Source organism: Zonotrichia albicollis, chromosome 28, assembly GCF_047830755.1.
Source record: "Zonotrichia albicollis isolate bZonAlb1 chromosome 28, bZonAlb1.hap1, whole genome shotgun sequence".
Taxonomy (NCBI): Eukaryota; Metazoa; Chordata; class Aves; order Passeriformes; family Passerellidae; genus Zonotrichia; species Zonotrichia albicollis.
The window spans coordinates 6,446,358-6,471,000 of NC_133846.1; the positions used below are offsets into that span (position 1 = coordinate 6,446,358).

The following is a 24,643-nucleotide window of genomic DNA, read 5'->3' on the forward strand; positions in this document are numbered from 1 at the left end:
GCTGTCTTGGCTATGAACTCAGGCCACCAAAAACTGAGCAAACCCAGGGGAACAGCCCCAGAAAATCCCCAGCAATTCCTGTGGAGCTGGAGCCCCTCTGTGTGCCAGCCCCAGCCCGTGCTGTCCCCAGCAGGACACTCACCACAAACACGTACTGCTGCGCTGACTTGGCCGTGAACTCGGGCTTGCACTCTCCGATGCACAGGAGCACTGGGCCGGAGCTGATCCCTGGAAGCGCCTGCCCCATTTCACAGACGATCCTGGAAGCACAAATGCCTCAGTGGAGCTTTGGCAGGAGGTGCCAGCAGTGCCCTGCTCAGCTCCACGCTGCCATTATTTCTCCTTTCTCTTCCCCCCCTGCCCCCCCCCTTTAACTTTGATATCTGCCTCTTTGGAAGGAGTTAATTACTGAGTCTATTTTTACCCTGTGTAGTAATTTAAAGGAAAAAAAATCAAAATTAGACATAATTATTACAAGCTGTAAACTCCAGAGCAAAGCAGAGCACTAATGGCAATATATTAGCCAGTAGCAAAGCGAGTGCGAAGTCCTCAGAGTAACAGATGAGTTCATTAAGGGAACAGCTCACACTGCAGACTCCCAGTTAATCACAACTGCAGGAGAAACCTGCTGGGGGATGATAGAGACGGCCCTGGAGAGCAGCTTTGGCTGGGGACAGGGCTGGCTGCCACAAACACACTGGTGCTGGTCACAGGGGCTCCTGGCGTGGTCCAGCTCAGCCCCGTGGGCACATCCTGAGGCTGGGAAAGCTGCAGGGCCAGGGAGAGCTGCTGGGGTTCACCACAGCTGATGGATGAACAACCCCAAAAGCCCAGGGCAAAGCTGCAGGGCCAGGCAGAGCTGCTGGGGCTGCCCATGGCTGCTCACTGAGGATGAATAACCCCCAAGTCCCAGGGCACAGGGGATGAGTGACACCAGCTGGGGACGGGATCAAGCGGATGCCAGGCATGCCAGCAGGTCTGGGGGAGGTTTTCAGAGGGGCATCAGCTGGCAGGGCTCTCCAGATGGACTTGCATGCTGCTTGCTCCCACAGCAATGCTGGCAGAGTAAATTCGAGAGCATCCCTGCAGGCTCTGAGAGGCTGAGGGTGGGAGGAACCTGCCTGGAAATCAGAGAGGGGGATTGGAGATGGGAAATTGGCCTCAGGGAGGAAAAGCTGAAGGCAGGAGGTGCAGTTCCACCTGTGGGGGCATCTGACCCTGCGAGTGGGACCAGAGAAGAGCCAGAGCAGCCTCTGCCTGCTGAGGCTGAAGGAGAAGGGAGCTCTCACTCCTCTGCCCATCACACACAAAGACATAAAAGGCCCCAATTTGGGGAGTTGCCTTCAGCAGCATTAAATTCACTGCAAATAAAAAATAAAATAAAATAAAATAAACCACGAAGACTGAAGGAAGAAAAGAAGCTGCCGTGCACAGGTGATGCCAGGAGGCCTGATGAAATACACACATGCTGCTAAAGAGCTGGAACGTGCACGTCCTCGTTGCTGCACATCAAAAGGGGCTGCCTGGAGAGATGCTGCTTTGGAGAGCAGGGATTGAAGCCTCTCAGCTCCCAGCCTTCCTCTGCCACGTGCTCCTCGCTCTGCCTTTCAAGCAGACATCGCCCCTGCACCTCTCTGCCTGTTATTCCTTCACCTCTCCCCATCCCTCCTCCTCCTCCTCCTCCTGGAGAGGAGCCCACTCTGAGCTTGGGGCCATGCAAGCAAAGCCTGGGGGTGATTCCTGGCAGCCCAAGGGCAGCAGAGGGCAGGGGAGGCTCTCTCTGCCCAAGGAAACACCAAACTCTCAGCTGTGCCCGCAGAGCAGCAGCTGCAGCCCAGGCCGGGCAGGGGTGGGTGCGGGACAGGGCACAAGTGACCGGGCACACCTGGTGCCCAGCCCTGCTCAGAGCCAAAGCCCCAGCAGGTACCTTGTTACAAAACGATGCATTCGGCAGAGCTGTAGGGTGCTGATTGCCGGGCTAAGTGGCCCTTTCACCAACATTAACCTAATTGCTGGCTGATAGATTTCGGGGCTGGAGCATATGGCAGAGTCATTACAGTCCTGGAATTCAGTCTGCCCACAGAAGCCTTAAGAGGGTCCTTTTATCTGTATTCATCTTTAAAAGGCAGCTCTCATGCTAACGCTTGCTGTTATCTGCCCAGGGTAAATGTTTTAATGATGTTAACAAACTTTGAAAGCTCAAGAGCCGTAATTAGAGTCATGATTATAAAATCAGGGTTTCATACCATCAAAGGGGGATAATTTCATAATCTTCCATCCTTTATTTGAAAATTAAAATATAACAAGGTACTGCTCAGCAGAACAGCCCCAACTACTTGCAGTGATGGGGCATTGGTGCCATTCCTGCAGCAGCCCCAAGCACCCTTCACCTCATGATCCCAAATTCCATCTGCACTGCCCCTCGCTGCTCCAGAGGGGTCAGCAATGCCCCTTCTGCCTCACAGATGGGCAAAGAAACACCAGGAATGGACAAAACCCAACCCACGCCACCACGTGCTGCTGGTGACAGGTCCTGGGCCTGCTGGGGTCAGACTGGGAGCCACCAAATGCATTTCCCAGCAGAGGAAAATTGATTTCCCAGCAGAGGAAAATGGATTTCCCAGCAGAGGATGAAGCTGGGGCAGGTCTGTGCTGCTGGGAGCACCCATGGGACCTTGGCCAGCTCCACACTCACAGCCCTACTGCTCAGAACACCATCCTGGTCCCAGCAGGAGATGACACAACCCAAGGGGGGACATCACCTGTTTCTGCTGTCCCACCCAGCAGGGATGTCCCCAAACACCCCCTGAGCCCCCCCAGCCCAGCCCCGAGGGGCAGCACAGGAGCGGCTGCCGTGCTGCCGAGGGGCTCATTTGCCCGTCCCCTGTTCCAGGCCTGTTTTCCAATTTGGGGCTGACATTTTCCTCAGTGAAACAAATGGATTGACTGCAGGGGAGCCCACTCGGAGCGCGGGGCTGTCAGTGCCTCGCCCGCCTAACAAATGGCTGCTGCAGCCCGGGCGCCGGCGGAATTCCAAGCGGGATGGATGGGGAGGCAGCAGCAGCAGCAGCAGCAGCAAGGTGCTCATCAGCAAAGGTGCTTAGCCAAGCAGGAACTGGTGTGCAAGGAAACAGAACGCTTAATGCAGCTCAAAGCGCTGCTTAACCCCTGCAGAGAGAGTCCAGAGTGCAGGAATGTGCGGGAATGGGCAGGAATCCCTTCCCATGCCCACCTCCACAGCCCTTCCCGGTGAGGTTTTGGCCTCCTGAGCGTTGGCTGGAGGTCAGGGAGTGTGGGAATCTACAAAATTATAGCTGCAAGATGCAGACCTCAGGCACAGCAGAACTGTGAGCAGAGCGAAGCAGCAGCCATGAGATTGGTCAGCAGAAAAATTATTTAAACTGCAGAAAAGCAAAAGCAAATAGAACAATGGTCTGTGTATTAACGCTTGTCTAGAATAACTCTCTAAGCTACAGAAAGTTTATCTAGCAAGATATTAAGAAAGTTAAAGCTTAATAATGGAGCTCTGTTGTGTTTTAAGGCTTACAAGCAGGTATTGTATTGGAAATAAGCAAGCATTGTTTAACTAAAAGTACCTGTGCTTATGGTGATTGGATAGAACTACTGTCAATATAGAATATATACTATACAGATACAAATCTGCCAATATGCTTTTGCTTTGTGTGATTAGTCAAGAAGCTTATAAAGTGAGTTGCAACATTAAGTTCTGTGTCTGCAGCCTGGGATGTGAGCTGCTGGCATCTTCCCATTGTCACAACCATGGAATGAGACTGATGCTGGGAAATAAACCAGCTCGAGGGCGCGTTCCCCATCAGCCCCGTCCCATTTGTGTCTGTAAATAAACCCCAGCCAGCAGCAAGGGAGGAGCTCTGGGGGGTGCCCAGCCCAGGGACAGGTGAGGGGACAAGGGGGGGACAAGGGAGGGGACACTCACTGCTCGGCCACCACGTAGTGCTCGGGCAGGGGCGTGCACTGCACCCCGGCCACCTGCACGCCCTGCGCGATCTCCGAGAAGTCCAGGCCCAGGTTCACCCCACGGATGGTCACCCTGGTCCCTCCTTCCGGGGGCCCCGACACCGTCAGGATCTGCAGGGAGACAGCACAGGGTGAGGGGACATGGGGTGGTGATGGAGGCTCCCCAGGACGAGGTGAGAATCTTGACTCCATGTTTCAGAAGGCTGATATATTATATTATATTATATTATATTATATTATATTATATTATATTATATTATATTATATTATATTATATTATATTATATTATATTATATTATATTATATTTAATACTATATATATCATACCATATGATATCATACTATATCATATCAATAATATCATATCATATAATCATATCATATTATATCATAATGATATATTAAAACTATACTAAAAAGAATAGAGGGAAAGGCTTTCATCAGAAGGCTGGAAAGGAATGAATAATGAAATCTCGCGACTTGACCAGAAAGTCCGCCACAGCTGGACTGGGATTGGTCATTAAGGAAAAACAATTCACAAGGAACCAATCAAAGATGCACCTGTTGGTGAGCAACCTCCAAACCACATTCCAAGCAACCAGATAATTCTTGTTTACATTTCTTTTCTGAGGTTTCTCAGGAGAAAAGTCCTAGTGGAAGGATTTTCATAAAACATGTCAGTGACAGTGACATCCCCACCATTCCCCTTCTTCAGCTCCATCCCTGTCTTGGAATCTCTCCTGCTGCCAGACAAGCCAGGGCCACCCCTCAGGGCTCTTCTGGGTGTCCTGGAGGAGCCCAAGGATGCTGGAATCCATCCAAGCCCTGCTCCAAGAGAGGACTACAAGGTGCTGGCCAAGAAGAGTGGGCAGTGCCATTCCCAGACATCCTTGCAGAAGGACACACCTGGCTCCTGTCTCCATCCAGAACAGGTAAATCACCTTCCAGAAGCAGCCTGGTGCTTGGAGAACTTTGCCTTCTGCCTTGGCTGTTCCCTGAATGTTAATGTCACATTTTATTAGTGACTTGGCACCTCAAATGACTTAAAAATGCTAAAGGGTGAGGTGTGTGCTTTCAAGCTGCCTGTTTATAGCCTGCCTCAGCCATAATCATCCCTGCTTCCCTGGACTTGCATTAAGGACAATCTCCTCTTCAATTAGGAGTATAAATTTCAATAATGCATGGTCACAAAATTTGGACCCAGGACTCTCAGACAGTTATCCTGAATCTGCCACTGCTCTGTTGTTGCTCTTGGGTGAGTTTCTCATCTTCCCTGTGCTGCAGTTATTAATAAATAAACACAATCCATAATAATGCAATTTAATTAATTTAATGGATAAATCTTGTTTATGCTTCTTTGTTCCACCCTTGTCTTTGGCAAAAATACTTGAGCTCTTCAGAACCTTTCCCTCGCTGTTTCCAGATGGAAGGGTGGGTTTTTCCACCTCCTCAGGAGTGAGGAAAGCCAAACACCAGTGCCACCACCCCAGGGACCTGCCCCACAGCAGCCCTTACGGAGCACCCCTGTCCCCATCACTTCTGTGCTTCCCAGTTCCCCAAACCATCTCCAAAATGACACCCAAGGTGTTCAAGAAGGAATCCCACCATCCCCACTAGACCAGTGGCCACATCCAGGTGGTTTCTGAGCACTGCCAGGGTGACCCCAGCACTTCCCTGGGCATTCTGCCCCGTTTTTGGCTGAGGTTATTCCAGCTCCATGCACTCACCAAGCCACCCCCTCCTTCCTCCACATCCTTTAATTCCCACCTCCCTCTCCCCTCCACCGCCTGCTGGAGGTTTTTAATTTATTCACCACGCAGTGCCTGTTGTGCTGCTGTTCCCTGTAACTCACACCATGGCCTGTCTTGTACCATTTAGCTCTGGGAAGTGCTCATAAACCCACTACAAAACCAAGCTGGGTTGTGTTACACCGAGTCCTGGAGGCCTGGCGGTGTTTACATCACTGCTGGGGAATCACCTGAACTTGGCTGACAGTTACAACTGTCCTCTGCAGCTCTGGATGATGTTAAAATGCATTTACTGGGGCACTTACTCCGCTGTCTCGTTGCCTCATCACCGCTCAAATAAAAAGAAGTCACTGCTTGCCATTTCCTGAGCTGAGCAGGAGCAGCAGGGCTGGGAGGCCTCCCCGAACAAAGCCCAGCTGATGCTGTATTTTAAAAATGTCCTGACCTGGAAAATCCCCAATATGGAGCTCCACTCGACCTAGATTTTAGTGGCCACTAATTGAACAGTTTTGAAGTAACTGTGCCATAAAGCAGCCCCAGGGTTAGAACAGATGCATTCAATTAATTACAGCTGGAGAGATTCAGTCAAAATCGCAGAAAGAAGATAAGTCTTAAAGGTCCCGGTGCACCCAGAGCTGGGCACCCTCCGAGCAGCATCCTCGTTGGGGTGAGCAGGAGGCACCTCAGCACAGCCAGCCTGGCCTGCCTTAATCCCAGCTGGGAGCTGCAGGGCTGCCAGCCCAGATTTCTGATCTGAGACAGACAGGATTAGCAAGAAATATTCCCCAATTTCAAGAAAATCACTTCACCAGACTGGCTTTTCACTTGGAGCTCTGAGGAGGATGAAAAGGAGCTGCAAAGGACAGCTGAGAAAGAGCAAGGCCATTCCAGGAATTGGACATTTGCTGTTTAGGAATCTGCATCTCTGCTGGAAGTTTTTTTCAGCTTGTTTGCTAAACTGAAGCAGCTTGAAAGTCACTGAGACCTGAGCGGGGTGTGGGAGGCAGAATTACCCTGAGCAGGTCACCTCTCCCCACTGCAGAGACAAATCCCAACGCTGTGATGATGCTGGACAGGAGCAGGTGTGAGCCCCGTGTTAGGGATAAAATGGGCTGGGTGCAGGGATGAGGGGGTGCCAGCAGCTCAGTCACCCTCACACCCTGCCCTCAGTCAGGGAAGGGCTGCAGGAGCTCCAGAGAACTTCTCTTATTGCTGCTTTTACCTGGAACCAAGGTGGGGACCCCAAGGATGGAACCTGAGAGATTCCCCAAGGCTGGAACCCAAGGGACCCCCAAATTTGGAATCCAAGGGATCCCCAAGGTTGGGACCCAAGGGACCCCCACGTTTGGGATCCAAGGACCCCAGGGACCCAGGAGTCCCAGCCCAGTGCCAGAGCCTTTCCCCTCGCAGCCTGCAGAGGACACAGCTCCAGCAATGAGGGATAAATGTTCTCAGTGTCATGTCTTGCTGCTCGAATCTTTCAGCGTTTCTGACATGAAGCAACATTTTGCCTGCAGAAGAAGTCAGAGGGGAGCTGGGGAGAGCTGGGGCTGCTGGGGCTTTCCCTGAGGAGCTGCAGGGAAGGAAGGCACAGAAGAAGTCAGTGAGGATCCAGGGAGAGCTGGAGCTGCAGGGAAGGCACAGCCCTGCACAGCGAGCCCTTGGCATCTGCTGGGGTGCAGAGCGACCCCAATCAACGGCCCAGCCCCTGCCCCCTCCCCAGCCCCAGCCACCTCCATCCTCTTTGTGCTTTTCTGCTGCTGCTCCGAGCCCTGGATCCCGGCTGATGAGCCCAGCGGGGAGGCAGCACATGAGCATTGTCATCCCGGCATGATCCCTCCTTGTCTCTGCCTCAGCTGATGGCACATTCAGAGCCTAATTGTTATCTCAGCAGAGCAACTCCATTATTCAGCCTGACACTGCCCCCCCTTCAGCTGTTTGTTGCGCTGATGTTATATTAATGAGGCCTGCAAATAAATGAATAGGAGATCAGAGCGCCGCTTGTTCGCCAGAAATCTGATTTTTATTTATTTATTGCTAAGGCCACGGGCCGGGTGGAAGCTTTAAGTGGCTGAGGGGACATTGCTGGGGAGGGCTGGACCTCTCACTCAGTGACAGGACTGCAAATACCCCACTGCTCATTTACTTTTAGCACTATTAAGACACGATCTCCTTATTTATGCATCCCCCGAAGGCACTGGCGCCTGGGAGCCAGGCCCTTGACCTCAGCCTTGTCACAAACAGTGAACCTGGCCAGATGAAGCAAAGGGAGTGAAAACCAGCCCATATTAAAGGCTTTTTTACTCTGGGTAATCCAGGCTGCAATGTGAGCTCCAGCATGAGAGCAAAGCCTGCTCCCCAGTCCTGTCACTGCTGGTGCCCAGGGGATGGGGGACGTGGCAGCAGTGCCAGCCTGGACCTGCCAGGGCCAGGGCAGGGTGTCCTCCCATCTGTATAGCTCTGCAGCACTGGGCATGGCAAAATGGTACCCAAAATCTTGAGAAAATTCAGATTTTGGGAAAGGACCCAGCAGCAACAAACACTGGGAAGGTCTCATGGTCTCCTCCACAGTCTCAGACACAGACCTGGGGATGGAGTCAAGAAATCTGCAACAGCAGAGCTCTGCTCTTTTCTGCTTGGACAGAGCCCAAAAGTATTGCTTTCAAGTTGGACAGTGATAAAACACTTGGTGGCAGTGCCCTGCCTGCAGCCAGCTGCCAGAGCCAGCCTGGCACTGCTCACATGCGAGTCACTTGGTGCTTTCCCCTTCTCTGCCCAGCTCAAGGAGGGGCAGATAAAGAATTCCAACATTTCTTTGAATTGACAACTTTCTGCGTGGCATATGGGGAAGCAAATCTCAGCAGAGGCTGTTTGACTTCTTGTAGCACAACCTTGTGCAGCAGAACAGAACTTGGGCAAGAGAAATTTGGGTTCTGCCCAGTGGCAGGGCAAAGGGGAGCCTTTAAGGATTGTTTTATCTCTTGGTAGCACAGCTGGGACTTGGAAAACAAAGAGACCAACCAAGCAGGGAAAGGACAGGCTTCCAACCCTTTTTAGTGCTCTGCTATCCCTGCACAACCAACCACCAGCTCCACTCTGCCCTGTACAAAACACTGCACGAGAGAAATCCTGCACAGGAGAAATCCTGCACATGAGAATCATCTGCACAAAGAAACACCTGCAAAGAGAAACACCTGCACAAGAGAAACACCTGCACAAGAGAAACACCTGCCCAGAAAAGGTGCACCACTGCTGGCAGAAGGCCCAAGGCAGAAATACCAAAATACCAAAACCAAATCTGATAATGTCTCTGGGGATGGATGGACCCTCCTCAGTGACACCATTCTCCTGCCATTCCCACCCAGCCCCAATACAGCAGCAGCCTCTGTGCTTCCTCCTCTCCTCCATACAAGGAGGTTGATGCCTCCCTCCCACGGGATCTGAGCCAGTTTAGTTAAACCAGTGCAAAAACTTATTTAATTTAAGAGGAGAATTGCGCACTCACTTGGGTTCTGATCCATTTGGCAGACTTTGGGTGCTGAGCAGCGCTGCCAGCAACACTGGTGTAACAGACAACTCTGATCCTGCTGTGTTACACATTTGCAGCGTGGATACACACCCAAGGCAAGGGAGGCTTTTTTGGGGATTTAATTAACTGAGAAACCCAAACCTTCCTTGGTTCCCACCTGACAGGAGTGTCACTCCTCATAGCAGCGTTAACAGAGCGAGTGCAGTTTCACTGCTGAAAATGCTCCTGGGACACATTTTACATCCCTCAGTGGGCTGAGCAGAAATATCAGAACCACCAACTCCAGACTAATTAGCTCCCTGGTTTAATTAGCATTCCCGCTGCAGTCCATGGCGGTCACTGCAGCGTGGGTGAGGCAGAGGCTGCACGCTAAAACCATCCCAGAAAGTTCTGGAGTGTTTTACCCATATTTCTCAGGGCTGGACGGATTTTGGGGCAGCACAGGCGGAGTGTGGCAATCACGCATCCTCTGAACACAGAGAGAGACACAGAATTTCCCAGGATTTTCCTGGGGAAAGCTGTGAGAAAGCTCAGAGAGAGAATTAAAACAATCCTTACCTTCATTTCTTGCGCCTGTTATGTACACGTGGAATGTGTTATGGAGATTGTTTACCAAAGGGTGATTTCTTAATTGGACTCAGGTGGTGGTGTTTGGATTCATTGTCCGATTGGATCCACCTGTGTGTTGGACTGGCTGGCAAGGGTGATGGGATTTTCTTGGTAGTAGTACAGTACAGTGCAGTAGTAGTAGTATAATAGTGTATAGTAGAGCAGTATAATAGTGTATAGTCTCAAGTTATATCAGGGAAGGTACAGGTTGGATATCAGGAAGAAATTTTTCACCTAAAGAATAATAAAGTACTGGAATACTCTTCCCAGGGAGGTGCTAGAATCACCGTGTCTGGATGTGTTTAGAAAAGACTGGTGGCACTTGGTGCTATAGCCTGGTTGATGTGTTAGGGTATAGGTTGGACTCGATCTTAGAGGTCTCTTCCAGCCTCATAATTCTGTGATTCTGTGTGATTCTGCATAGTACAATATAGTGTATAGTGCAGTAGTATAATATAGTGCAGTACAGTAGTATGATATAGTGTATAGTATAGTAGTATAATATAGGGTAATGCAGTAGTATAATATAGTGCATAGTATAGTAGTAAAATATGAGTATAGTAGTAAAATATGGTGTGTAGTATAGTAGTATAACATAGTGTAATATAGTAGTATAATATAGTGTAGTGCAGTAGTATAATATGTATCTACATACAGTATTGTATGATACATATAGTATATATCTATCATACAATATAGCTATATAGATACATAGATATATCTATACATTTAAATCGATGTATCTAGTTTATCTACATCTATCTATATATCTAGTATATATCTATAGTATCTATATAGATATATAGTATATATATACTACATATCTATAGTATATATACTATATATCCATATAGTATATACCTATATAGATATATAGTACATATATACTATATATAGTATCATATGCTAGAATAAAGCATTTAATCAGCCTTCTGCAATCACAGAGTCAATGCACTCATCCCCATCCAGGGTCCCGCTGCCACGCCAGGGAGCAGGGGCCGGGGCCGGGGCCGGGCTCACCTCGGTGATGCGCGGGTTGGAGCACTTGACGTTGTGTCCGGCCCAGTGGAGCCAGGGCAGCGCGCCCGGGGAGCTGCAGTGGGGCCGCAGGGTGCAGCGCCCCTCGCCGCTGCACCAGCCGCACGCGAAGCGCGGCTCGGCCTTGAGGCACAGCCCGCAGCTCTCGCGCTGCGCCGCGCACTTGTACAGGTGCACTGCGGGACAGGGACGGGGGTTAGCTGGGGGGGATCCTGGGGGGCAGCTGGGGATGGGGGTGCAGCTGGGGCTGGGGAATCACTCGGGGTGCAGCTGGGATTGGGGGATTCCCTCTGGATGCAGCTGGGACTGGGGGATTCACTTGGGACATGGCTGGGATTGAAGGGATTCCCTTGGGGTGCAGCTGGGATTGGGGGCCACCTGGGACTGGGGGATTCCCTTGGGGTGCAGGTGGGATTGGGGGCCACCTGGGACTGGGGGATTCCCTTGTGACACAGCTGGTACTGGAGGAGCACCTGGGACTGCAGAATTACTGGGGGTGCAGCTGGGGCTGGGGGATTCCCTTGGGGTGCAGCTGGGATTGGGGGATTCCCTCTGGATGGAGCTGGGATTGGGGGATTCACTTGGGACATGGCTGGGATTGAAGGGATTCACTTGGGACATGGCTGGGATTGGGAGATTCCCTCAGGATACAGCTGGGATATACCCTTGGGGTACAGGTGGGATTGAGGGATTTCCATGGGACACAGTCGGGGTGTACAGATTCAATCAGGACTGAGGGATTCCCTTGGGGTGCAGCTGGGATTGGGGATTCCCTCAGGATACAGCTGAGAATTGGGTATTTCCTTGGGATACAGCTGGGATATACACTTAGGGTATAGCTGGGGTTGAGGGACTTCCAAGGGACACAACTGGCATGGCCTGAAGCCAATTCAAGCAGATTTTACCTTTCACATTCTCGGGGTTGTCGATGACAAAGTTCCCATTCCAAACCACGGCAAAGTCCACTGCCAGGTTGCTGATGTCCATCCCATCATAGAGGTACTGCAGGGTAAGATCCAGAGTGAAATGCTTGGGGAGACAACACTCCCAGGCAAAGAGGGTTTTTTGAGAGAAACCATCTTTATTCTCTGCTTAAAAACATCTGCTGGTGCCTCAGACACCACATTTTTACACTTCATCTCCAGGGTTCTGCTCTGAGTCCCTTCTCCTCATCAGGAGGAGATAATTAAATCAGATCTAGTCCTTGTGAGAGGTACCAGATTAATTATTCCTCTTGCAGTGGCTGCTGTCATCACTCAGTCTCTGGCTTGCCAACGCAGCCCCTCCAGGTAACCAGACTGGGACTGGAGCTGCCCTCAGGCTGCTTCTTGCCCAGTTTGTGACTGGGAGCTCCACAACCCCAGTGCAGAGCTTTGCAGGTGGAACAGGAAAATAGAGCAAAAATAGATGGTGCAGAGCCCCAGCCACTGCCTCAGCCTGCCCCAGGACAGCACTGGCCTGAATTATTCCCCTCTTTCTGACATCCTGGGGCCCGTGGCTGAGTGAGGCTGGATGCTGCAGCTGAATTCCCAGTGAATGCTGAAATTCCCATTATCACACCCAGCACTGGCCAGGCCCCACTCTGGAGCTCTCTTTAGGTCAACCAAGAGCTGCTAAAAAGACTTCAGGAGGTGAGTGAGCATTGCCACGCTCCATGGGAGGAGGGAGTGGTGATGAAAGCAGGGCAGAGTGCTCTGCCCGTCCCTGGGCAGCAGCTGTGCAGCTTTAACTCACGTTTCACTGTGCTGGGTTTTACTAAGCTGGGGTGGAACGAGAAGCTGTGAGTCCAGAATGGCCCCCACATCCTCCCCCTACCACCTCCTATCAGCCCAACAGCAATAAAAGTGCTTCTCTAATGCTTATAAATCACTCTGGATAGGAAAAGTACTATGTACTATTAATGCATTTATTATCCACCAAGCTGCAAGGCCCAAAGACGACCAGCGATGTATAAATATCCAGTAAAACTTTAAAAAATTCAAAACTTCATTAACAATTTAAGGCCATCTGCACTGAATATTCAAGTGGACTCTGTTGTGCGGCCTAAAACAAACTGACTGTGCCCTTTTTGCCCAGGGCCCTTTCTGAGCACATGGTGAGCAGAGGAAGGGCCACACTCGTGAAGGGACACAGGAGACCCAAATTTGGATCAGGGTGGGGGTGCCTGGCTTTGCCATTTGTGTTTTGGCATCACAGAGTGCCCAGCAGGGTGAATTTGGGGTGTTCTGGTGAGGTTGAGCCCTGTTTTGAGGAGGGGATAACCCTGCCCTGCTCTAGGGCAGCATCACCCGGTGATTCCCCTTTCTTGGGCAGCATCACCCAGTGATTCCCCCTCCACCCAGTGATTCCCCTCTCCAGCCCCGCTCTCTCTCTCCCCCATCACTTTCCCTCTCCCCCTCCTTCCCCGCTCTCCAGCACCACTCTATTCATCCAGCCACCGTGACCTGGGATGTGACAGCTCCCCGATAAGGGGTCTGTGATTCTCCTTATCTCCCCGCGTGTGAATTAGCCTGCCTCAACACCTCCTGCATTCCCTCCTCCTCCCCTTTCCCCGGCTGACCCTCCACAGGCAGCCAGGGCACTCCAGATCCTGTGGGCATTCTCCCACCTGGGATTTGGGATTAGAGAGATTTTCCCCCCTCCCTGGTGCTGCCAGCCATGCCCAGCCCGTGCCCATGCCCAGCCCGTACCCATGCCCAGCCCGTGCCTGTGCCCATGCCCATGCCCGTGCCCATGCCCATGCCCGTGCCCATGCCCGGCCCGTGCCCATGCCTGTGCCCATGCCCAGCCCGTGCCCGTGCCCATGCCCATGCCCATGCCTGTGCCCATGCCCATGCCCACACCGCTCTCACGCACCGAGCTGTTCTGGCACTGCACGCTGGAGCTGTTGAAGCGCAGGGCGGGCACCCTGTGCACGATGCCCTGGATGCTGAGCACGCACTCGTAGCCCCTCTGGCCCGACTGGGGCTGTGGCAGGTTCCGGGCCCTCAGCGTGATGGGCTTCACCTCTCCCACCGGGATCAGGATCTCCTCCGTGGGGAACAGCTGCGGGCAGTCCTGCGAGGCAACGGGACAGGGGCGAGGTCATGGGTGGGGTGTGCTGGGGATGCTTTAGCATTTTAGCTTTTATATTTTTTATACTTTTTTTAATATTTTATATATATTTTTATATATTTATATTTTTATATTTTAGATTGTTAATATTTTAATATTTTTATTTTTATACTTTTTATAGGTTATATTTTTATATTTTATATTTTTATATCTTAATTTTTTCTTATATATTTTTTATATAATTGTAATCCTGCAATCCTGCAAATCCTGCAAAATTTGGAGTGTGTAACTCCTAACCCCGTACTTATATTTTTTATATTTTTCTTTTTTTTTTAAATATAATAGTGATCCTGCAATTCTGCAAATCCTGCAATATTTGGAGCGTATAACCCCAAACTCCATACACAGTATGACTTTGGAGCTATATATATTATATATATGGAGTTATATATATATAATGCTGCTCTCCCGTTTCGGTCAGACACAACAATTCCTCTCCAGGCCTGGCAATCAAGGACACCTCAGTGTTTCAGGCTCTGGGAGATGTGAACAAAACCATGACACCTTCCCATCCAAAGCATGTGTGACTCTGTGAAACACCATTGCACAGATATCCAGGTCACCCAAGCACAAACAGAATGTCTGAATGAACCACAAAAAATGACTTATCAGCTGCTGGTAACAGTGTGACATCCCTCCCGTGAGATCTCAACATCCCAAACATTATCTCTGCACAACACACTGGGAAATACAATTTTTCTCCAATTTCTACAGCAGGAACTGCGGCACCTCTGACCACCAGCTGTATTTACATTCTGCTCAGCTCTAATTTTCTTTGATCTAATGGAACAAGGTACCTAAGTACCTGTAAGCACCTGACACTGAGTGATTAATCCCCAGCTAAAGCAGGAGTTTAGAACAAACACGTCAGTCTCCATTCCCTCTGCCAAATCCCAGAGCGGCACCCCAAGCCCCTGCAGCCTGGGGATGAAAGGGAATCGTGCTGATGGCAGTGCCAGGAGCCATCGTGCCCAGGGGGGAAATGGGGAAAATCCCCCTCCCCAGGGCAGGCAGCCCCCAGGCAGGGCCAGGGGAAGTGTTTCAGCATGGCTCAAGCCAGCTGTAAATGAGGAACAGATGCTCTGCTCTGGAGCAGCCACTCACTTAAACTGCAGCCTCATAAACCTTTTTAGTGGCACTTTTCCGTATATATATTTTATTTTATTCCTAACAGGGACTTTCACGGATTAACAGCCAAGAGTGATTTCAAACTCCATCAGCCGCGCTGGGGAGGGAAGGGAGGCCCTTTGCTGCAGAGGAGAGGGTTCAGAGGCTGGGAGGGAATGGCATTCCCTGCTTCCCACTGACCCTGGCACCTGGATCCAGCCCATTTTTGATGGAAAATGGATTCACAGCATTTTCCATCCAGCTCTTCCAAGCTGACTCTGCACATTCCCTCCTCTCCTGAAGCACCACTCACCTGAGCCACCTTCCACTCAACACCTGCCTGCACTAAGGGTTCGATTTCACCCCAAAGTCCCATTGAGCTCCAGCAGAGGGGCCCAGCCCCGAGGGCTGGAAGGAAAAGCAACCCAGAGCTGCAGAATCCTTTACCCCATTACAACTGAAAACAAAATATCTCCACTTGCATCACCAGTGGGAGAACTTCAGTGCACAGTCCTGAAAATAATGAATATGTTATGGACCATTATCCCTCCTGGCCAGCTCAGTCCGTGAGGAGACTGCTAAGGAGAGGCTCCTTCCTTTCCTTCCCAGGCACAGGAGGGGACTCCATCCCACATCTGCTCCCTGCTGCTGAAAGTGCTGCCAGCAAAATCTGCTCTGCCATCATTAGAGACAAGTGGGGCAAAATAGATTTATCTTTTTTTCCATTCCTTTGGTTCCAGAGGATGGAAAATGTCACATTGGGGCTGTGGGGAAGGCGAGGCAGCCCGAGCAGGAGCGGGCGGCCCCTCGGTGCTGGCTGACAGCTGCAGTGATCACACTAACAAGGGATCCACGTTGGGGATGCAGGGATCTGTGGGAGGATGCCAGACTCCAGCAGAGCCAGGATGCTCGTGGGCAGCCACGCTGCTGCAGGCAGTGCCTGCTGAATTTCTGAGCTGGGCACAGGAGCTGCAGGGGCTGGGGAGGGCTCGGGTCAGCTCAGACCCTCAGATCCTGGGCAGCCCCTGCGGGCATTTCCAGCCCCAGGGAAAGCTCAGCTTTCAGGGCTTTTCTTCTTCCAATTTGCTTTTTAAATTGCTGCCTCAGTGATGTGCACCCACAGCCCTGCAGAGCCAAATCCCTGCACCCCAAATACCTGCACAGCCACATCCCTGCACCCCAAATCCCTGAAAAATCATGTCTCTGCACCCAAATCCTTGCACAGCCACATCCCTGTACCCCAAATCCCTGCACAGCCATGCCTCTGCACCCCAAATACCTAAAAACCCATGTCCCTCTACCCAAATCCTGCACAGACACATCCCTTCACTCCAAATCCCTGAAAACCCATGTCTCTGCACCCATATCCTTGCACAGCCATGTCCCTGCACCCAAATCTCTGCACAGTCATGTCCCTGCACCCCAAATCCCTGACAGCCACACCCCTGCATCCCCAAATCCCTGAAAACCCAATTCACTGCACCCAAATCCCTGCACAGCCACATCCCTGCACCCCAAATCCCTGAAAACCCAATTCACTGCACCCAAATCCCTGCACAGCCACACCCCTGCATCCCAAATCCCTGACAGCCACATCCCTGCACCCCAAATCCCTGAAAACCCAATTCACTGCACCCAAATCCCTGCACAGCCACACCCTTGCATCCCCAAACCCCTGAAAATCCACCACCTCCCCCAGCTGCTCCCTGGTGGAACAGCCAGTGCTCAGGTAAATGATTTTGTCAGGGGTTTATTTATCATCGGTTGGGCAGTGCCTCTGTCCATGCTGATCCCCTCAACAGGAATTTCCCTGGGAAGGGTTGGCAGCACCAGCCAAGGTCCCTCCTCGTGTCCCTGCAGTGCCAGGCTCAGCCTGGGTGCCCCATCCTGGCTCCCTCCCCAGGAAAAGCCAGAACCAGCCAGAAAACACCGAGTGAAGGCGGTGGAACACACAGCTCGTTCCATAATCAGTTTACTTTGTTTTTTAATTCACGAGAGGTAAATCCTGCAGCGAGTCAGAAAGGCCATTATTGCCTCCTCTCTCTAAACAAACAGGCAGAATCCTCTCATTATCCTCCTTGACTTCCCGGAGCCAGAATAAACACGGATCAGATCTGCTGGAGGAAGACAAGGCTGGGGTGCCTGAGTGGCACAGACTCTCGGGGAATGTTCTGCCTGTGAAGTATCAGCACACACAATTTACAAAGACATTTTATGCTTCTCCAACACTTTTTAGCCTCAAAGACTCCAAGGTCTATAAATACCTTAAAGACCCACGTTCTGCAGCTGTCTCTGGAGCAGAACAGAGCACCCATGGTTATTATTTGTGTTTAACCGAGCAGTTTTAGTAGGTCAAACCTCCTTGCTCTTATTTGGAAAAAAAAATTGCCTAGAAATGGCAGGCAATTCTTCTGACTAGAGGATTTAGCCCAAATGGCAGAAAATAGACTGTTTCTGTACTTTTCATCTTCAAAAAACCCCCGCAAACTCTCCACAAATGTTAACTTGCCGCACGTTATTTTAAAGTTATAAACATAACCCAATCTGGCACGTGCATGTAAACCCCTGGTTCACAGTTGTGCTCCCAATGATATAAATTACAGTGCCTGTCACTCATGGAAACACATTATCCTTCATTTATGCCACTGGAAGGGAGAGCAGCCCCCGCTCCTTGGAAACCAGACATGAAAGGAAGGCAGCTGGAGCCCAGCCTGGCGAGTTCCTGACCCACACCACCAGCCCTGAGCTCCAGCCTGGGTCTTCTCCATCACTTTGGGAGGCAGGGGGGTGTTCAGAACCTTTCCCTGCTGTGAACATCCCTTTGTGTGCCAGGAGCAGCGCCCTGGTCAGGGTACAGGCAGGAGCATCTCCCTCTGCCCCTGCATCCCTTGCTCTGAACACCAAACATCCACAGCACGGCTGATAAAAGCTCTAACTTGGGTCTTCTCCATCACTTTGGGAGGCAGGGGGGTGTTCAGAACCTTTCCCTGCTGTGAACATCCCTTTGTGTGCCAGGAGCAGCTCCCTGGTCCAAGTTACAGGCAGGAGCATCTCCCTCTGCCCCTGCATCCCTCCCCTCCCTCTGAACACCAAACATCCACAGCACGGCTGATAAAAGCACTGCCACGGCTCAGAGCTGAGGGAATTTTGCTGAAACCGGGCTTTTTGCTCCTATTTCAGGCAAAGGCATCTCCCCAAAGTGAAGTGTGACCCTGCAAAGTCATTGGCTGCCTTTGGTGGCCTGAGCTGTGGCTCTGAGTCACCTCCAGCACATCTCAGCCCTGCTGGCGTGGGGATTGGCAGGGCAGCTCTGCAGGGCCGGTTCTGGTTTGTTTTGTTTCCTTCAGGGCACATCAAGCAGCACTCAGCACCCAAGGGCACAGCCGGGGGCAAGGGCGTTGCCATGAAATCAGTGGGAATTCAAAGGAGCCCCAAGGGCACTGAAATCCCCGAATCTGGAGCTCTGTGTCCCCAGATCAGCGTCCCCCTGTGGAAATGGCATTATCAGCACACACTGGACATCAAAGGGGGACGGGCTCTCACATCCTGGGGAGCTAAGAGGATTTATTTGGTTCTAGCTCTCCTCTGGGATGGGGTGTGAGGATGTTTATGAATCCACATTCCTCCTCATTTAGAGAGAGACATCACAAAACCACACACACACACACACACACACACAAGCCAAGCCACATCAGGCACATTAAAGTGGCATCATTGGCTTGATTGGGGTTTTGTAAAGTGGGACAATCAGTGCTCCACACCCAGGAGAATCTCTTGGAGAAATCCTGATTTAGTGGGGGCAAGGTCTGAGCAGGCACCTTCAGCTGACAGTGAAGGCTCTGACCAGGGAAAGGATGGGGAAATAATTGCTTCTCTAATAATTAACTCCTAAAGAATTGGCTACCTGGAAAGGGAGACCTCAGAGGATCTCAGAAATTCCCAGGAGAGGGAGAACATCAGGAGCAGCCAGCTCTGTCCTGCAGGATCCCTCTGCTGTAAAGGCTGTGAAATATCTGCATCCACTGACCAGTGACCCCAAACCACAGCTCCACTGTTCCTAAAGCACCCACACACCTTTGGGGCTCCCTGAGTTCTGCCCTGGGATCTGAGCACACAATTCCTGTGGGCAGGGCAGGTGGAGGAATGAGAAAACTCCCTGGGCTGTATTTCCATGGCAGGCAGGGCAGAGGCTTGCAAGGAGCAAGAGCACAGCCCATGAAAAGGGAATTTCTCTCCCCCATCTCCTCCCGAAGTGGCTGAGGCTTGCAGCCCTCGTTCCTCCTCCAGACAGACAACTCCTGGGAGCATCAAAGGGAGCTCGTTACACATCCAATCCCACTGGGATGCCAGTTCTGATGGGCCAGGAGTAAAAGGGAATATTCAAGATATTTTCCCTTGAATTAAAGATAAAGACGCGAGCGATGTGCAGGCCCGTGTGAACACGTGTGTAAACCTTACGTAAGGAGAGGCACAGGGGACTGAAAGTAGGGCACAGGCACGGAGATCCCCACTCCAAACACCACTGGCTCTGCTGGGGAGGCAGCCAGGGGAAGCACAAACAATTTCCTAATACATCAGGCCGTGACACAATGAGAACATTGTGATCTGAATCGGTTGAGGAGAGGAAACCCTCCATGAGGCATTTGCTTATTTGTGTGTTGGTGAAGAGCCCACAGCAAAGGCATCATCACCAGGCTGTGTGTGGAGGGGAAATTCATTGCTCTTAAATGAGCAAACACATTTACTTGGGGTGGCTTGGCCTGTGCTCAGAGGTCTGGGGGAGAAATGATGGAGAGCACTTGTATCATTATCATCAGCCCTTATCAAAGCTAATCACCAGCAAGGTGTGAGGTGTCCCAAACCACCAGGTAATCTCCAGGAGGGTGTGAGGTGTCCCAGAACATCCCTGGTGAGAAATCCTCTGCAAGATGAAAACAGAGGAAGTTCTTTGGAGGCAGCCCTGTGATCCCAGCAGGAACTTCCAGGGACACCAACTGCTCCTCTCTCCCTCTGTGTGACCCGAGGGTGCTCCCAGGAGGCAAACAGAGATGATGGGATTGCTCTGCTCTAGCAGGGACTTGTCAGACACTGCTGAAATCCCAGGGCTGGGGACCCAGAGAAGGGAGAGCTCCACCTGAGCAGCCTGGGAGAACAGGGATTATTGGGGTGTGGAGGAGAACAGGGATGCTTGGAGTTTGAAGGAGAACCCACCCCAGCACTCAAGAGCAGGAGAGGCAAAGGGTTTTGCCTTCTCTTGATATGGTGAAAGGAACTTTCCTGACTTTGAAAGATGGAGAAAGGGTTTGGTTTGTTCATGGGGTGGCAGCTTCTCCCTGGGCACCCATTCCCATCCTTTTGTTTGCAGCTTCCCACCAGGTCCTTGCACAGCTCAGAAATGACTCTGCCCTCTACCTCTCCTGGCAGCCAGGGAGACACAGGAGTGGAGTTTACTCCCAGTTTAGCACCAAGCTGGCTGAACCTTCACTCCTTTTGACAGCTCAGTGTTTACAGCACTGACTGATCCCTCCTGTTTTCTCCATCTCCATCACTCACTGACAAGGATTTGTCTGGATGCTGGCACACTTTCCTCTCTTTTTCCCCTATTTGTAGATGTCCTCACTGCTGCCTTTCCCACTTTCCAGCACTCTCAGGATTTCCAGAGCATCTTTTAAACAATTTTTCCCCTGCAGCTTTAGGAGCTGCACTCATTTCAGGTGCTACAAAGCTGTTTGTGGGCACAGTGAGGGCAGAGAGCAGGACCCTGCAGCACCAGGACCCTGTGAGGATGAATCAGGCAGGACAAGGAGTGCAGGAACCCCGGACCAAGGGCTCCTTGCAGTGGTAAATCAGGAATTTGTGCTAACAAACCCCTTTCCTCCACGGATGCCTCTGCCCTGGGACACTCAGGAGAGCTGGCACAGCCACTCACAGCCTGTGCCTTTCCAAGTGTTAAAAGCATTTTTGGATGGGAGCCCCACACCTTTTATGAGCTGCTAAGAGAGATGGCTCCGGGTCCACGGTGCTGGAACCCAAACCAGCTCCCTTTTCCAAAATCTGGGCCTGTGCTCTTTGGTAATTCCCTCCTTCATCAGCCACAGGCAGGCTCTCCATAAATCCCAACAGGAGGGACCAGAGCTCTGCTCAGAGCGAGCAAAGCAGAGCTGCTGGAAGTGCTGGAGTCTCTGGCACCCCTGGGGGAAAGCACTACAGCAATTACTGTAATTAATGAACCTGGGCATTCCCACACTGCAGGGGAGGCTCGGCTCTGCTGCTCAGGTCAGGAGCAGCCCTTCAGTGACACCAACCCTGCCCTGCTTTAGAGCTGCTCCTGCACTTGTGGGCACCACACAGACCCACAAAGCTCACATCAGCACGGTTGTGGTGCTTGGGGCATGGAAAAACAGAGGACAGAGGGAGGAATCCCAGTGTGGTACTGTCACAGACATCTTTCATGGAAAATCCTTTCCTTGGGATTTTTGCTCCTGAGAAGCTGAGAGACCTCAGGAACAAAATGTAAACATTGATTATCTGCTGCTGTGGAATGTAACAGCAATCTGTGATTGGTCTCATGTGGTTGTTTCTAATTAATGGCCAATCACAGTCGGTTGGCTCGGACAGAGAGTCCAAGCCACAAACCTTTGTTATCATTCCTTCTTATTCTATTCTTAGCTAGCCTTCAGAGGAAAAGCTTTCTTCTATTCTTTTAGTATAGTTTTAATATAATATATATAACAAAATAATTATAATATAGATAATAAAATAATATATAATAAAATAATTATGATATATATAATAAATTAATATATATAATAAAATAATTATAATATATAGAATAAAATTATATATATATTTAAATAATTATTAAAATAAAAAATATCAAAAAATAAATCAAGCCTTCTGAACCACAGAGTCAGATCCTGTCTCTCCCCTCACCCTGGGACCCCATGACCACCATCCCATGGTACCTCAGAGACGTTGATCCTCCCCTCCTGGAAGGAGCAGGTGGTGGGGTCGTGGGTGCACAGGTTCCTGTACTTGCACCAGTGGCAGCGGAAGGCACTGTTCACACAGGACAGGCACCTGGGGGGAGAGCAGGGTCAGCACAGGCCTCAGCACCCTGGCAGGGCTGCAGCCTCCTCCAGGCCTTGCCAGAAATTCAAATTATTTTCCTGGGAAAATAATTCCTTTGGTGGAGAATTCCTTTGATAGAGGACAAAACAAGAAATGACTTTGGGAAAACGCACACACTCCAAAAACAGACCTGGGGCAGCCTCACAGTTTATCCCAGAGTAAAATGCAAGCTGGGATTTACTGCACATCCTTGGATTGGTGTAAAATAGAGCAGGGCACTGCACAGGCACCAGGCTGGGGCTTTGGCTCCTAGGAAGGAAGGCAAGCCTGGCAAAAATGGGATCAGTTGTTCTGCAAGTCAGGAATGCTTCAAGGCAGCAGCAACGCTCCTGCCTGGCCTTGGAGTGCAGGGGGTGCTGCAAGTGCTTTTGATTCATGTTGGGGAAAAGAAAATAACTGCTTATGAAATGTTTTTGAAAGAACACAGACCCTGTTCAGCCCCAGGGGAGCCAGCTGCCAGCAGAGCGGCCGGGTGGGTTTTGTTCCCCTCTCACAGAGAGGCAGGAGCTGTGACAGCTGCCAGCCCTGGCAGTTGCCACCTCCTCCATCTCCGAGGCCACCCCTGGTGCCACGTGGCAGCCCTTGGTGGCAGCAGGATCAGCTGTGCCCGTGGATTCGGGCCATGCCCTGCCCGTGGCTCCAGGCACTGCACAGGGAAGTGCCCGGGACTGCTGGAGCCAGGCCAGGCCAGGCAGACCAATGTCACCAGGGAGGTGGCAGCGTGGCCTGGGGCAGCTCTGGAGAGGAGCAGAGCAGCTCTGCAGGCTGGGCTGTGCCAGGGGGCACGGGGAGCAGGGCAGTGAGAGCTGCTGCCACCACAACAGCTCCGAGGGCTCATTGTGCTCTCCTGAGCATTCCTGCTCTCCTCGATAGCCAGGGGAGCTTACTCTGATCATCATAGCAAATCTGGGGGGTGCTGAGAGCTTCTTTAATTACTCATTTGTCTGACCCGTTTCTGTCCCTCTTTGGGTCTGGGGCACCTCAGCTCACCTGCCCTCCAGCACTCCCAGCAAGGGCTCCCACAGCCAGCATCCCACCTTTCCCTGCCCACATCCCACCTCCTCCATATCCCACCTCCTCCATATCCCACCTCCTCCATATCCCACCTCCTCCATATCCCACCTTCCCTTCCCTTCCCTTCCCTTCCCTTCCCTTCCCTTCCCTTCCCTTCCCTTCCCTTCCCTTCCCTTCCCTTCCCTTCCCTTCCCTTCCCTTCCCTTCCCTTCCCTTCCCTTCCCTTCCCTTCCCTTCCCTTCCCTTCCCTTCCCCCCAATCCCATTTCCAATTCCCCGTCCCCAATCCCTAATCCCCCAGTCCCATCCCCGTTCCCATCCCTCCCGGCTCCATCCCGCTCTCAGTTGCGGGATCGCGCAGCTTGGGGGCACCAGCAGGTTGAGGTTGCTCCCGGCTCTGCCTCCTCCGCTTCTCCCGGATCCCCCCGGAGCCCCCCGAGCCCTCCCTGTGCCCCGGGCCCGGTGCCACCCCCAGAGCCCCCTCCCCAAATCCTCGGGGTGGTTTTTGGGGGTGGGGAGGGGGCACTCACAGCTGGTGGGCGCTGCAGTTGTAGAACTTGAACTCGGTGCTGACGAAGGTCCTGCCGGTCTCCCGGGACTTCAGCTGGAGCACGACCCCGAACCAGTCTGGGGACAGAGCAGGGCCTGTCACTGTCCCTGCTGTCCCTGCTGTCCCTGCTGCTGGCACAGCCAGCGGGATTTGCTGCCCACTGCCCTCGGCTGAGCCCCCTGCTGCTGTTGGGGCAGCATTGTTTAACCAAAGGTACCTGTGCTTGTAAGTGGTTACATAGAACTACTGTCAATATAGAATATATACTATACAGATATAAATACTGTCAGAGTGCTTTTGCTTTGTGTGATTGGCCAAGAAGCTTATAAAGTGAGTTGCAACATTAAGTTCTGTGTCTGCTGCCTAGAATGTGAGCTGCTGACATCTTCCCATTGTCACAACCATGGAATGAGACTGATGCTGGAAAATAAACCAGCTCGAGGCACGTCCACAGCAGCCCCGTCCTGTTTATGTCTGTAAATAACACCCAGCCAGCTGGAGGAGCCACCACTTACCCTGATCCACGGGGATGGCAGGGACGTCTCTGGCCGCTGGTGACACGCAGAGCACCTGGCTGCCCGACACCTGCCCCTCCACCTCGCTGAGGTTCCCGAAGAGGCAGCTCACCCCGGCACTGAGGTCTGGGGCGTCGCTCACCTGCAGCCTGAGCTGCAGCAGGACAGCAGGGAGCAAAGCAGAGCTGTCAGCAGGAGAGCAGCCAGACCTCCCCCAAATCCCCAGCCCTGCCTGTTTCCCACCCAAAACAACCCCCTGAAATCACACACCTGCCCACTGTTGGTGCCAGCT

At 51.7% G+C, this 24,643-nt stretch overlaps 1 protein-coding gene across 3 annotated transcripts in view; it reads right to left on the reverse strand.

The window, feature by feature from the left end:
* The window catches only part of PLXNA2 (plexin A2), a 128,594-nt gene that overhangs the window by 30,473 nt on the left and 73,478 nt on the right, over nucleotides 1-24,643 (reverse strand). For all 3 annotated transcript variants that reach the window (XM_074528300.1, XM_074528298.1, XM_074528299.1), the window contains exons 7-14: nucleotides 24,352-24,505; nucleotides 23,817-23,913; nucleotides 22,108-22,222; nucleotides 13,778-13,978; nucleotides 11,827-11,923; nucleotides 10,904-11,097; nucleotides 3,956-4,107; nucleotides 143-260 (exon numbers count right to left, since the gene is read on the reverse strand). In XM_074528300.1, coding sequence (XP_074384401.1) covers nucleotides 143-260; nucleotides 3,956-4,107; nucleotides 10,904-11,097; nucleotides 11,827-11,923; nucleotides 13,778-13,978; nucleotides 22,108-22,222; nucleotides 23,817-23,913; nucleotides 24,352-24,505 — 1,128 coding nt within the window. The remainder of the gene's footprint in view (nucleotides 1-142; nucleotides 261-3,955; nucleotides 4,108-10,903; nucleotides 11,098-11,826; nucleotides 11,924-13,777; nucleotides 13,979-22,107; nucleotides 22,223-23,816; nucleotides 23,914-24,351; nucleotides 24,506-24,643) is intronic.